At 45.1% G+C, this 13,593-nt stretch overlaps 3 protein-coding genes across 5 annotated transcripts in view; 2 read left to right on the forward strand and 1 right to left on the reverse strand.

The window, feature by feature from the left end:
* Positions 1–45: 45 nt before the first annotated feature.
* On the forward strand, positions 46–7,886 carry trim23 (tripartite motif containing 23). 2 transcript variants are annotated; one of them, XM_035624285.2, is made up of 11 exons: positions 46–404; positions 1,783–1,945; positions 2,692–2,813; positions 2,906–3,184; positions 3,260–3,442; positions 3,534–3,749; positions 4,306–4,440; positions 4,553–4,682; positions 4,809–4,919; positions 5,902–6,026; positions 6,121–7,886. In XM_035624285.2, exons 1-11 carry the CDS (start codon positions 306–308, stop codon positions 6,298–6,300), a joined length of 1,743 nt encoding a protein of 580 aa, XP_035480178.2. In that variant the 5' UTR covers positions 46–305; the 3' UTR covers positions 6,301–7,886. The 2 variants fall into 2 exon arrangements, with proteins under 2 accessions (XP_035480178.2, XP_035480177.1); XM_035624284.2 differs by lacking the exon at positions 46–404 and adding an exon at positions 1,015–1,641.
* Positions 7,887–8,016: 130 nt separating this feature from the next.
* On the reverse strand, positions 8,017–12,948 carry ppwd1 (peptidylprolyl isomerase domain and WD repeat containing 1). The gene is made up of 11 exons (XM_035624283.2): positions 12,601–12,948; positions 12,377–12,479; positions 11,579–11,682; positions 11,301–11,421; positions 10,723–11,170; positions 10,449–10,639; positions 9,930–10,119; positions 9,657–9,838; positions 9,481–9,562; positions 9,203–9,385; positions 8,017–8,245 (listed from the first exon to the last, which is right to left on the reverse strand). Exons 1-11 carry the CDS (start codon positions 12,731–12,733, stop codon positions 8,102–8,104), a joined length of 1,881 nt encoding a protein of 626 aa, XP_035480176.1. The 5' UTR covers positions 12,734–12,948; the 3' UTR covers positions 8,017–8,101.
* A 285-nt stretch (positions 12,949–13,233) lies between these two features.
* Positions 13,234–13,593, forward strand: part of cwc27 (CWC27 spliceosome associated cyclophilin) — a 29,777-nt gene continuing 29,417 nt past the window's right edge. For both annotated transcript variants that reach the window (XM_035624286.2, XM_035624287.2), the window contains exon 1: positions 13,234–13,447. In XM_035624286.2, coding sequence (XP_035480179.1) covers positions 13,406–13,447 — 42 coding nt within the window. In that variant the 5' untranslated portion in view covers positions 13,234–13,405. The remainder of the gene's footprint in view (positions 13,448–13,593) is intronic.

Raw genomic sequence — 13,593 nt, forward strand, 5'->3', positions numbered from 1 at the left:
ATTTATTCATTCAGTTTTGTAGGCTGCTGGATTTAACTTAGGGGAACTATGTCTCTTCCGTTGCATTGCACATGCGGATTAAAGAAAGTGTCTAAATGTTTCTCGCTGAATTCCCACCACACTGTCAGTAACATACGAATATACTTAACACGTGACACCACCGTGGAGTGCATTGTACTACTGTGGGAGAAACTAGGCGACAGGACGGCGTTGTATGCCAATGGTGCGTAAAGAGCGAAACCGGAAGTCGCCGCGGGATCGTCCTCTCGCCCCTGCTCGGTCCGCCGCTGCGCTGTCGTCCAAGAATGGCCGCTGCCGCAGCAGGAGTAAACAAGCAGGGCGCAGCAGCGACGATGGAGCACTGCATCCGACACGGGAGGGGGGCGAGTGGAAACACGGTCAAGGTTGGAATGTTGCCACTTCTTTTCTTTACTACATCTTGTTTGCAGTGGTTGTGTTGTTTTATTCATTTTGTCGGGGACTCGATGAGTCGACAGCAGACTGCATTCGTGGCTTCTGATTTTGGTTGAACGCTGCTGCGTTGGCGGCGGTATATATTTATATATTTATATACTTCCCCCCCCATCCGATCACAGCCATGTGCACAACATGTACTGTGAAGACGACCGCTGCTCGCATATTTCATCGTCAATATTATCCAGATTCATGCGGCGCAAATCGCGAGGGCTGGCACGATCCGAGCGATCCGCTGGCAGCGCCGGGGGTTCATCACCATCGCTGGTTCACTGCAGCTCCTCGCAGCAACGTGACCGATTCTAGAAGTCACTGCCCGGTGTGCATGCGAGTTGGAACCCGCTTCTCTTAAAACAGCGACATGCTATCCTTATATATATATATATATATATATATATATATATATATATATATATATATATATATATATATATATATATATATATATATATGATCACAGATAAGAGCAGTGACCAAGGAGGGATATGAGTCAAGGTGATCAGTCGATGGTTGATATGAGTGAATCCATCAAATGACCTTTCAGAAGTTCAAATTCATTGTGAATTTGGGGGAGGCTGTAAAAAAAAAAAATACAAAAAAAATACAAAAATCTCTCTGTGCACACTTTCTGTTTGTGTTTATATTTGGCAGCAGGTGTATTTGGACAGTTGTCTTCCGTCTATATATGATGTGATTCAGAGCTGACTGCTGGCCTGTAAATATTATTTCTGAGTAGTTACAATATTCTCAATTCTTGATAATCATTAGATGAACTCCGATCACGCAATCCCGATCAATGCAACTATCAAAGCCACACACTCCTGTGATCTCATTGAATTTAACGGACCAGTGAACCTTTTTGAATTATGGCGGGCGCAGTTGGCGTGACGCAGAGTTGCTTGACCACATTTGAGGGGTACAAGCCGGGCCGGGAAGGCGAGCACAGTTTCTGGGAAACCACATACAGACACTTTAATGAATAATAAAGGACCTCTTCATCACGACAGGGCCCGGCGATTGGAACCATTCTCTGCAAACCCAGAGTTCTTCTTACCGGACTCTCCGCAGCCATTCAAACTATCCAACCAGCACACAACTTGTGCGATATCTTTCAAAAACACCCCAACAATACCCTTATTGACTCTCCATTATCCTCTCTGGGTCCTGGTAAGGGCTGTGAAATCAGTGCCAGCTTTTAAAAAACATTCCCTCTCCTCTGATTTGAAATTTGCCTCCGTAGCAGTGACGGACTCACACATACAGAGATTTTTTCTCTAGAATCTAACCAGGTTGTGTATTCATTCACAGGTGCTTGAGTGCGGCGTGTGCGAGGACGTCTTCTCTCTCCAGGGGGACAAGGTTCCTCGTCTTTTGCTCTGCGGCCACACGGTGTGCCACGATTGTCTCACCCGGTTGCCCCTTCATGGCAGAGCGGTCCGCTGCCCCTTCGACAGACAGGTCACTGAGCTGGGTGAGAAACAGTATTTTTCCTTTTACTATAGTAACACAAAAACATATTCACATCCGTCCTGTCTGAAATGCCTGCATCTTTAAGCACCTTTCACGTTGAACTGGGTCATCTTGACCTGTTGTTTCAATATTGTGGTGAAAAGTATTAAATCATACAAGCATTACAGCGACATATCAGGCTCAATGAAATGGATTCTGCTTCTCCGCCGATCCACAGTCTGAGACTGTTTGTCTGTCGAACGTCTGGAGGATGTGTAGTGCATCTCTCGGTGACTCGTCGTCCCACACCACAGAGCAATACTAGGGATCTGCAGGGTGTTTGCATCTTTTGGCTTCACAGCAAAGTCACAGAGCAGGAACTGCAGCGGGCTCATCCAGCCGAGGTTGATCACAAGGTGACTCAAGGATCCTGGTTGGATGGAAATAACATTTGACAGCTGAAGCCAGTTGAGTCGCGCTGTCATCGGCATGTTTTCTAACATTTTCATGCATCACGGAAGCATAAAAGTCTGCACGCATTTTCCTCCGAATCAACAGAATTGTGCTGGAAAACACCAGGAAATCCAGACAGGAGCTTGTAGTCGGTGGTTTTGATGGTCTGACGAGACAATGTTGGAAATGTGTTTATTAAATTCCTGTCCACGGTGGACAAAAGAGCAACTCTGCACAAAAGAAGATTGCTAAATTCTTAGATAAAACAAAGTAGTCCTTTTCTGCCTTTAAAGTGTATTGTTTTGTTTTGTATAGGGGACTCTGGAGTTTGGGGGCTGAAGAAGAACTTTGCTCTGCTCGAACTGTTGGAGCGACTCCAGAATGGAGCCTCCAACCAGTCCGGAATGGCGGAGGATGCTCTGAAGGGCATGGGAGAAGTAAGAAAACTTTACCTAGGGCTCTGAAAGCTTTGTGTATGACATTCACTCCTGCTTCCCCTTCCATTCACAAATTCTTTCTTTTCAACCAGTGCATAATACGGTGTGACGAGGATGAGAGCCACACGGCCTCGGTGTACTGCACTGTGTGCGCCACCCACCTGTGTGCCGAGTGCTCCCAGCTCACCCACTCCACTCGCACTCTGGCCAAACACCGTCGGGTGCCGCTGGCTGACAAGCCTCACGAGAAGACTCTGTGCCCGCAGCATCAGGTCCACGCCATCGAGTTTGTCTGCCTGGAAGAGCCCTGTCAGCCGGGGCCTCTCATGTGCTGTGTGTGTAAGGAGTACGGCAAGCACCAGGGACACAAGGTAGTTAAAAACATTCTCAGATCTTATATAATTAATCACCTAAGGAGACGTCCTCATCTTCAGCTCTCTTTTCAGCACGCCGTTCTAGAGGCTGAAGCGAATCAGATCCGCGCATCCATTTTGGACATGGCCCACTGCATCCGCACCTTCACAGACGAGGTGTCCGACTACTCGAGGAAGCTGGTGGGCATCGTGCAGCAAATAGAAGGCGGCGAGCAAATAGTTGAGGATGGAGTGGGCATGGCACACACCGAACACGTGAGATATGACCGAAGACCTCTTCTAAAACAGGAACGAACGCGCCCTCCTTTACGGAGCTAACGTGTTTTTTTCCCTGCGTCTCCGTCAGGTCCCAGGCACGGCGGAGAGCGCGCGCTCCTGCGTCCGGGCTTACTTCGCCGACCTCCATGAGACTCTGTGTCGGCAGGAGGAGATGGCGCTGAGCGTGGTGGACGCTCATGTCAGGGAGAGGCTGATCTGGCTGAGGCAGCAGCAGGAGGACATGACCATCCTGCTGTCGCAGGTTTCCACCGCCTGCCTGCACTGTGAGAAAACCCTGCAGCAGGTAGGAAGCACGATAAACCCTCTGTGCTACAGTCTGAGGACGTTGTAGAGTCCTGATGTGCAGGTCCACCAGTCCTCCTCCTCATCTCTCTCTCTCTCAAACACACATACACATATGCACCGGAGGATGCATATCAATCATGTGCATTACTGAAATATTAAGTATCTGAATCTGTCTCTGTACCCAGACTAGAATTTATCATTAGCCCGGCCTGTCTTATCTTATCAGCAGCATTATCGTCAATTTACGACTATGGCTTTGGTCTTTCAGTTAATAATTCACCTACAAGTTTTTATTTCCCTTAAATGGTATGCCAACTTTTTGGGGGTCATAAAGAAGAGGCTATCGCTAACGCCATGGAAAAAGTAAAAACAGAAATGGTTCTTAAAAACTAAAGTAGGTGGTGAGGTTGGGTTCAGGTCCTAGATCCAGACATGCTTTTGGCTATCATACCGTGTCTGGTGTGTGCACAACATATTTAAAAACCTTGACCCCCCACCCCCTGCATCAATACAGTACAGCGTTTGGACGTTTGCTCTTTCCATTTCTGTCGCAGGACGACTGCAGAGTCGTGCTGGCAAAGCAGGAGATCAACTGTTTGCTGGAGACCCTACAGAAGCAGCAGCACCAGTTCACTGAGCTGGCAGATCACATTCAGCTGGACGCCGGCATCCCCGTCACCTTCACTAAGGTACACGCCGTCCCCACTCATAATTACCTCCCTGGATCCATCTGCACAGAACTCCTGTTTAATGTGAAGGAGCATGAACAACAACCCAGTCAAACCAAAAAAATGTTTTCAGGACAACCGGGTCCACATTGGTCCAAAGATGGAGATCCGTGTGGTGACCCTTGGGCTCGATGGAGCTGGAAAAACCACCATCCTCTTCAAGCTGAAACGAGACGAGTTCATGCAACCCATCCCAACTATCGGTGAGTGCATTTGCATTGTGATGAATATTTATCGGTCCACTTATCTACAAATGTGAGGTGATTGTTTCATTTTAAATCTCCTCAGTATTGTCTCAAACAAAGCTGCTTTTCCCTCATTTTGTCAAGGTTTCAACGTGGAGACAGTTGAATATAAGAACTTGAAATTCACCATCTGGGATGTGGGAGGAAAGCATAAGCTCCGACCGCTCTGGAAACACTACTATCTCAACACTCAAGGTACAGGCTGCTCTTTACAAACTCTTAACACAATTCAACATACTGTGCAGCATCTAGCACATGAAAAACAAAGATCCCTTTTGACTCTAGACACATTTTGGCAGACTATAAAGTTCTCCTTTGCAAAGTGCACTCGTTTAAACTTTTAGTGAACTCGACACGTGACGTTTTGGTTTTTTTACACAATATACTATTCGATTTTGATCATGCTGAAGCATGTAGTTTGGTCTGGGTGTGTCAGCTTTTCAGTAAGTAGGGCTCCAGCTCACAGTCAGCACAGAAATAAAGCAGCGTTTGTTTACATAGAGAAAAGGTCTATTACTTTCAAACTCTACATTCATAGTGAATTTGAAAATGCACCAACTGAAGCTGTTTTCTATTGTATTCACCAAGGTCATATTTTCTGCCAGGTGTCTCTGAAAATAGATACTGTGTGTTTTCTATTCCTGATAGATTCAGAATCACAAATAATTTTAGAGAAACAGCTGCACTTTTGACAAATAAAGGTATTTGCTAATACCAGCTGATGTGCATGCTACATGTGAATAAAGAGCGTCCTGGCACTGCGTATCACACAGGACGGATGTTAACACCAGGTCTGAACGGGGCCCGTATCAAAATTCAAGGGGCTGAATCAAGTGCATCTTGAGGTACTTCACAAGATAAGGGAAAACTTTGACCTGCTGGTGGCGCTAGAGGAAAAACTCAGGGGGATTTGTCCTTTGGGGTTCAAGACTGTGCAAAATGCCGTGGCAGTCCATCCAACAGTTATGGAGATATCAGTCTGAACCAATGTGGTGGACTGACGTCACCAAATTAAAAATCTTATTTAGGTTTTTAAAATTTCCTGTAATTCTTCACCATTAAAGATGCAGTATCATCTTTAATAATTCAACTACTAAATGCTTTCTACCACTGGATGGTGGTTAATGAAATGTGGTAGTTAAAACTGGACCTTAACTCTGTGCGTGTTGGTGTTCAGCGGTGGTGTTCGTGATCGACAGCTGCCACAGAGACCGACTCATGGAGGCCCACAGTGAGCTGGCCAAACTACTGACGGAGAAGGAGCTGAGGGACGCCTTGCTGCTCATCTTCGCAAACAAGCAGGTACCGGAAACGCGGACGTACCATCTCCCTGTGAATCCGCCGGCTCATCCGGAGCTCGGGGACGAGAGTTGATCTGTGTTTGTCTTCATTGCAGGATGTTCCGGGCGCCGTCTCCGTGGAGGAGATGACGGAGCTGCTGAGCCTACACAAGCTGTGCTGTGGCAGGAGCTGGCACATTCAGGGCTGCGACGCCCGCAGCGGGATGGGCCTGCACGAGGGTCTGGATTGGCTCTCAAGACAGCTGGTGGCTGCTGGTGTCCTGGACGTAGCCTAACTTGTCAGTCAACTCCCCCCTCCTTACTGACTCTCCCCTTAATGGCCGAACCCAAACCCCCAGCCTCTGAGCTCTCCCAATCAGTTCTCTTACGACCTCCAAAGCATTAAGATGGACACTTTTAAGACGACACCTTTGGCTCTAAGCCTTCTGTCGTCGTCATCATCATCATCGTTCTCCTTTTGTGCAGCACTGTGGCCAAAGAGAACAAAGATGTATATACTCTCTCAAGGCTCATTTAATGAGAAGATGTAAACCATCTAAAGGTCTGCCCCACCACATGCAGCACCTCCCCAACCACAGAGAAATAAACGCGCCAGGCCAGAAACCCGAGTTACGACTACAAACGCCCACCCTGCTTCACTTCTTAGGCATCTTACACAGTCTAACACATTGGTTACATTAGTTTTTTCTTCAATCTAACCCTTCATATAATGCTAGTCGACTTCGGTCCAGTCAAAAGGTTAGAAATGCTCCCTGTGTCCGGACAGCATCTGTAAATTCCATGTCACACATTCCTCATCATGGCCACCAACCGTGACGGGTAATCTCAACTAAATGCAGAGTCGTCCACGTTGTAATATCCATGATAGTATCGTTTACCTTTAGTTCCCTCAGTAGACTTTCAGACGCTCCTGACAAATAACTGCTGTGCCCCTTTTATTCAAAGTGTTCCAGCGTATTTGCAGGTAAGGGAGATCACAATCCTAATGACCCAAGGACTTCCAATGGCTTTCGAACGGACCGATCAGATCAAGTGTTCAGACGTTGGCCGAGCTCTCGCGCAGCCTCGTCATCCAATGTAAGCAATAGCAGCCGGTGTTTTGCAGAGGTTTGTTGTTGCGCGCGCTTGTGTATTTTTTTTAACCGTATGAACCCTATTTAATGGCACAGCTGGTCTTGACGTGGCGCACCAGTAGAGTTTTGGTCTGAATGTAGTGTTACGAACTTATGTTTACTGAACTTATTTATGAGCAGGAACAAGGATGTTACTTTGACGGGGTGGGAGTGGGTTGGGGGGTGGGGTGAGAATTCTGCCTCCGTTTTGTGGAGTATCTCTCACGCAGGATTTGTCAGGCGCACTCGTCCGCTGCATCACCAGCTTTCGTTTTGGGAGCAAATGAACTTTCTGCTGTTACGTGGTAGACTCTTAACTCACTGCAAAGAAAAGCTGTTTTGTGAAAATATTCCCAATTAAGCATCTCACACGAGTCCTGCACATGCGTGTGGAGCACTTAGCAAGACCGGTACAGTGCACCTTTAATCTACAGCCTTCTGCAGTGTAATGTGAAACTTAGTGAAATGTTAAAAACCAAACACTGACACTTGTCTTATTATTGAGGAACAGTCATCTGCGTTTTTCATTTAATCTTTATTCATTGCTATGTAATGTTGACTACCTGTATCTATGTATAAAAATACAAATTAAAAAAAAACAAAAACTGCACGTGTGAAAAAGCCTTACCATTTGTTTTTGAATTGTAGAAGCACAATGCGCATCGGAAACCTTTGTTACCAGTGGACTTGAAGATGGCTTTTGTAAATTATTCATAATGTTCTGCTGTAAAATAAACTAATTGACCTTATTTTTCTGGCTGGCTGCTGCTTCTTTTTTTCTTTCATTGGCACTGGAATCTCCCGCTTCGAGCAGAATTAGAAACAGACTGAAAACCTCTTCAACAATTAACTACTTTAAATAACAAATCCTTACAACAATCGCAATGAAAGCCTCCTTTAATAACTCAATGTGGTAAAAAAACAACATCACTGTACATGATAAGGACATGACAAGGACATGCATTCACTTGATGGTGATGTTGATGATGCTGATGTCTTCGTACGGTTTGTCAGTCTTGGGGTTGACTTTGACATTGGAGATCCTCTGGACCGCCTCCATGCCTTTTGTACACCGTCCGAACACAGTGTGCTTGTTGTCGAGCCAAGGCTGCAGAAGAGAAAACAGTGGCACATGAAGCAATTCAAAAAAATTAAAAATGATAAAAACAGGAGAAATGGAATCTCTAAAACCGGGCATACACTGTGCACTTTAAGGACGTTTTTGCCCCGATTTCTGACTCATACAAGTCTTTTTAGAATCTGACGATTTTCAGCTTCGTCGTGCATTGTACAGGGGGGAGCAAGCAGTGATTAATTGCTCCTGACCGGCTAACGGACATTGCGATAAATTTCTGACATGTCAGTGGAGTGGCAAATATGGTCAATTTGGCCTCAAGGATAAGAAATAAATAGTACATTAAATATAATAACCCCACTGGGGCGTCCCAAAGCTTCATGAGTCCCCTCTTATGTTTAAAGAGTGTAAAAAAAATAGTCTAAAAAAACAACCAAAATTGAGATCTACTTTTTATGTAAGTGATGTGTAATGTTGGATATTGGCACTGCAAGTAACTGGCAGGATTGGTGGAAATTTGACAGTAAAATGTTTGGTGTTTTTTTTTTACCTCTGCCAAGGAGGATGTGTTTCTTGCCCTTGTCCGGTAGTTAGTTTGTCAGCAGAATTACACAAACAACAAATAATAATAATCATTTAAATTTTAAAAAATTGAGCAGAGTTAGCTCCTGTGTAATTAAGGCCCCCCCTCCCGATAAAGCCCAGTAAGAATTTCTCTCGCTCTACCCGGCTTTGTTGGGGGCATGATAGACTTACAGCTAGACATGCCTTATGCACGTCCGTAATATGGTGATGTCACCATCTTACAGAAGCATCATCCGGACTAATTACTAGACGTTGCGTTTTTTGAGGAGCAGTGTCTTCTGTCGGGGAGAGGAGCTCCCTTTGTCTCGGACATTCGGCTACCGTCGCATCATATCTCTCCTTTGAGTGCATGTTTGATATGGGGCTTTCCTTGTGTTTGCTATTATGAACTACTAAACAACTTACCGTGGGTACAACAGTGACGAAAAACTGTGAGCCGTTGGTGCCGGGGCCTCCGTTCGCCATACTGAGCGTGTACGGGCGGTCGTGTCTCAGAGTTGCGTGGAACTCGTCCTCAAACTCTCCTCCCCAGATGCTCTCTCCTCCCATGCCTGTGCCTGTGGGGTCTCCTGTCTGGATCATGAAGCCCTGTGTGCACGAGAGAGACAAAGATGAAGACACGGCAGGCAACGCAGTCGGATATCCGACCAGGTTTTTCCTGATGAAAAGATGAGAAAACTTGCCTTGATAACTCTGTGGAATATGTGGCCATTGTAGTAGCCATTCCTGCTGTGAACGCAGAAGTTCTCCACAGTTTTGGGGCATCTAATAACAGGCAAAGGACAATGTTTTGTTTATATCTTGTAAAATTCAGAGAGAATTTTTGAACAAAACCATCATGTCTGTGCCGAAAACCTACTCTACAGGGAAGAGCTTGATGTGGATGTCTCCCATGGTGGTGTGGATGATGGCGCTGTCCGACACCCTCTTGGGTCCCTCGGCCTGTGTCGCAGCCATCACCTCTTCCTTGGAAGGCTTCTCATTGAAGATGTCCCTGTCTGAGTCGGCGCTCTTTGTATCCTCTGGTTCTCTTTTTGAGAACTTAAGTGAAAAAGATGCATTAAAATACAGTAGATACTTACAGGAAAAAATTTTGTTTTATGATCTTGAACCGAATGTCATGTCATCTCACCATGTAGAAGCGGTTCTTCTTGAATGCCGTGCAGAATATGGTGGGGTCCGGCTCGACGTTGTCCAAGGCAGGATTGTCAGATGCCTTCATTTCCACAGTGGGGGCCACTTGGATGGCCTTCGCAACGCCCTGGAACAAACTCAGCTGGACCACACGAATGTTCTCCAGCTTCCCGAGGATCCGCACGCATCTGTGGAACGAGAACCAGGAAAAATGACTTCATATTTGACCCTAACTATGTACTTTACAACAAGGTGGGCAAAAGAATAACTTCAGCGGCATTACAAAGTCTAAATGACTTAAGTGTTGAGAACAAATCAGACTATCACATGAAATTCACTCAAAAGAAAACCCTTATTTTTTTAATGAAAACCTAATCTTTTACACTTTCAAATATATTTCACTCTTGAAAAAAAAAATGCCACACATTTACTGAGAATGGCGTTTGCTTAGAACATAATTGACTAAATTGGCCATGAAGCGAGATACATCAGAATCTTTCACTGTCCACCTTCATACCTGTTGGTTTCAACATTGATGACCTTGATGCCCAGCATGGTCCCGTAGAGCACAAAGTGGCCGGTCTCATCAAAGATGATATTTGTCAACCGGATACCGTCCACTTTCTCCAGTTCCCTCTCCACAGCCATTCGCCGCCCAAACTCCATGTCAGGCAGCTGCTGCCTCATCTGCTGCAGCTCTGTGAACATCTAACACACAGAGCAAGTGTTTTGAGCGAGTGAAATCGCCACGTCAGTAAAGACGGGGGGTCCAAACACACGTGAGAACTTACCGTTAGCGATTCGTCAAACACTCGCATCAGTTTGCCTGTTAGGAAGCGAAAGATCCGGACTTTCCTGTCGGACGCAATGGTGGCCATTTTCTTCCCATCGGAAGAAAATGCGAGGCTGGTGGGATAGGTTTTGTGTTTCGCAAATTCATACAAGTCTGTGTCTGTTTTGTATTCCCAATGCACATGTCTGGGGAACTTGAACTCACTCGGGAGGCCAGTCCAGTATTCCAACATTCCCGCTTTGTCAGCAGAAACGATTACTCTAAATTTGGGATTCAGGCGGATTTGGGACAGCGGCGAGGAGTGCATTTTGTCAAACACATGGAGGGGCTCGTTGCTCCCCCGTCCGTCATAGACAAAGATCTTCCCCGTGGATTTTTCGGAGCAGGCCACTGTGGAAATGGCATCCCCGGGATTATAGATCCACTCACTCTGGCCTGGTTGAAAGCTACACAGACAAGAGAAGAAGAGAAAAAAAATCATGTAGCATTAGCAAAGATGAGTCACTGCATTGTTGTCCTGCCATTCGTGTGTACACATTAAACCTACATTTTACATGTGTTTTTATTTAGACTCACCCCAACTTCAGCATATTGATCATGTCAAAGTTGACAACATCAAACACTTTCATGGCCTGATCATCTCCGACAGAGCAGAGAAGAGCCCCTTCAGCACTGACTGCAATGCTCTCTATCACGCCTGGGGACAATGCAACAATGATGTCATCACTCATCATATCATACAGAACTTTTTATGTTTGAGTACACGGAGGAATCTGCAAACACTGAACCAAAACACGGGTTAACAGGCTTCCTTTCCCTACGGCATATTGCCGTGCCATCTATTCTGTTCATACCGAGATGACTTCGAAAGTGTTTGACAAACTCTATCCCCTCCTCCTCCTTCTTCTTCCAGAACTTGACATGGCCGTCCTGGCTGGCTGTGATAACGAAGTCCGTCCTGAAAAGGAGAGAAATTTACTCTTGAGATTCAGGGACAAAGAACACGGGAAGCCCTTTAAGGAACATTTGAAATCTTGGGCAATATAAATAAAAGTGACTTGACTTCCCGTCCTCTCCCTGTATATATGTGTTACACTGTGATGAGACTTTGACTATTGACTGATGAATTGAATTTGTCTCTAAAGGGCTGTGATTGAGTTTGAGGCAGACAGGGTCTTCACATAAATTTAAATTAAGTAATAACAACTACGGTATAGGACGATTGTTAGGTCCGGCTGAAGCTGGCAGTTCTTCTCCACTTTCAATTGAGGCCAAATTCACCTCCAACTATTTGTTAGTTTTGTGAAACACTGTAGTGGGTGCAAATAGTAAAACGACAATAATAGAAAATCCCTTTATGGACACGAGTTCATAAACACTTTTGAATGAAAGTCAGTTCTTCAAGGCTTAAATACTAAATAGCCCATAGCCAATTAGCCACTGGTACACATTGCTGCAGCATTTATAATACAACACTTTCAAGGAGAGTTCCTGCATAATGAACCGAATACTAAATTACACATTACAGATGATACTATTGTTCATTTTAAATACATGTCTTTTATTTTTAAGTATTTGAGGACAGTTTAAGGAGATGCTGTGCATACTTTTACCACAAGGCTAAAGGACAAGTTCACAGAAGAACGACTTACTTGGAGCATACTAAGTGCGTGATGACGTCCCTGTGCATGTAGCTCCTCTCGTACGCCGCAGCTGAAGGCAGGTTGTCCAGGTAGACGCGCTCATATTCCAAAACTACAAGTAACAAAGATGTTCAAAGGGCCAGCGAGGCTCTGGTTAGCATCACCTAGCTTCGTTTAGCGGGAGTTTCATAGGAGCGATAAAGTAAGGAGATGATCAACTACCAAAAACCAACCTTTCCTTTTCTTGGCTTTCGTGGCTTCGGTCGGCATAGGTCCGACCCATTCATCCTCTTCTCCATTTCCGTCCCCATCCTCATTTTCATCTGCTTTTCGTTTCAAGTCCACATTGTTTTCCGACTCCGCCATTGCTCCAGATCTTTTAGCACGGTCCTACGCCAGTACCGGTACTTCCGCCCGACGCATGCACTACTGAATTCGCTCTGTTTGTTTTGAAGATTCCTTCTTATTGTCCTGCCGTAATTTCTGAGAACCCATACATTATTTTGTCTGCTATTTATTTGTACCCTTTAAGGCTACTGAAAGAATGTCGGTATCCGAGTTTTACCAACGCGCTGTTGTGGAACATATGTACCTGGTTGTTTCTGAGGGTTTGTTAGCGTGGAACATTGGATCAAACCAATCGTCAAGTCTGGGGGAGTCTGTGATATTACTTCGGGCTTTCCTGTGAGCAAAATCTTTTCAAATTGATACACCCATGAATGAGTCACTTACTCAATCTGCAAAACTAATTTATTGATATGTTTTTTGGATGTTTATTGTTTTAAAGAAATAAAATACACATTATATTTTAATTGTTTTCATTGAGACCCCCCCCCCCACACCAGGTTCTCAGGGATAAACAACAGCTCACATTACTAGCCAAGATGGCTGTGGACAGAAAAGTGTGATGTGTGTCAGTTGTAACCCAAGCTAATTTAACAAATTATCCACAAGTCTTGTTTTTCATTGTTCACAAGATTCTGTATAAGAAAGCAACATTTTTCTCGCTTCAACGCAAACCACAACCGTGGTGTCAGAATGAGCAATATTTACATTCAAGAGCCGCCAACGAATGGGAAGGTGAGCGCGACTTCAATTTGAACTTTAATAGTTGTCTTTGATCCGCATTTTCTCCGAAGGCCTTCAACGTGTACGTCAGTGTTACGACTCATTGCGCTCAGTACGTTTGGCATCGCTTGGCTTCGTTGCTGCGATCAATATACAAA

The sequence above is a fragment of the Scophthalmus maximus genome, chromosome 2 (assembly GCF_022379125.1).
Source record: "Scophthalmus maximus strain ysfricsl-2021 chromosome 2, ASM2237912v1, whole genome shotgun sequence".
NCBI lineage: Eukaryota > Metazoa > Chordata > Actinopteri > Pleuronectiformes > Scophthalmidae > Scophthalmus > Scophthalmus maximus.

Bases quoted from the DNA above. Each gene is read 5' to 3' on its own strand.
- trim23 (XM_035624284.2), top strand. From the start codon at position 1,450: ATGAATAATAAAGGACCTCTTCATCACGACAGGGCCCGGCGATTGGAA. The intron at 3,185-3,259 runs GTAGTTAAAAAC...CTCTCTTTTCAG, and splicing joins GCAAGCACCAGGGACACAAG to CACGCCGTTCTAGAGGCTGA. The intron at 4,920-5,901 runs GTACAGGCTGCT...GTTGGTGTTCAG, and splicing joins CTACTATCTCAACACTCAAG to CGGTGGTGTTCGTGATCGAC.
- ppwd1 (XM_035624283.2), bottom strand. From the start codon at position 12,733: ATGGCGGAGTCGGAAAACAATGTGGACTTGAAACGAAAAGCAGATGAA. The intron at 11,683-12,376 runs GTAAGTCGTTCT...TCTCCTTTTCAG, and splicing joins ACGCACTTAGTATGCTCCAA to GACGGACTTCGTTATCACAG. The intron at 10,640-10,722 runs GTAAGTTCTCAC...TCTGTGTGTTAG, and splicing joins TGTTTGACGAATCGCTAACG to ATGTTCACAGAGCTGCAGCA.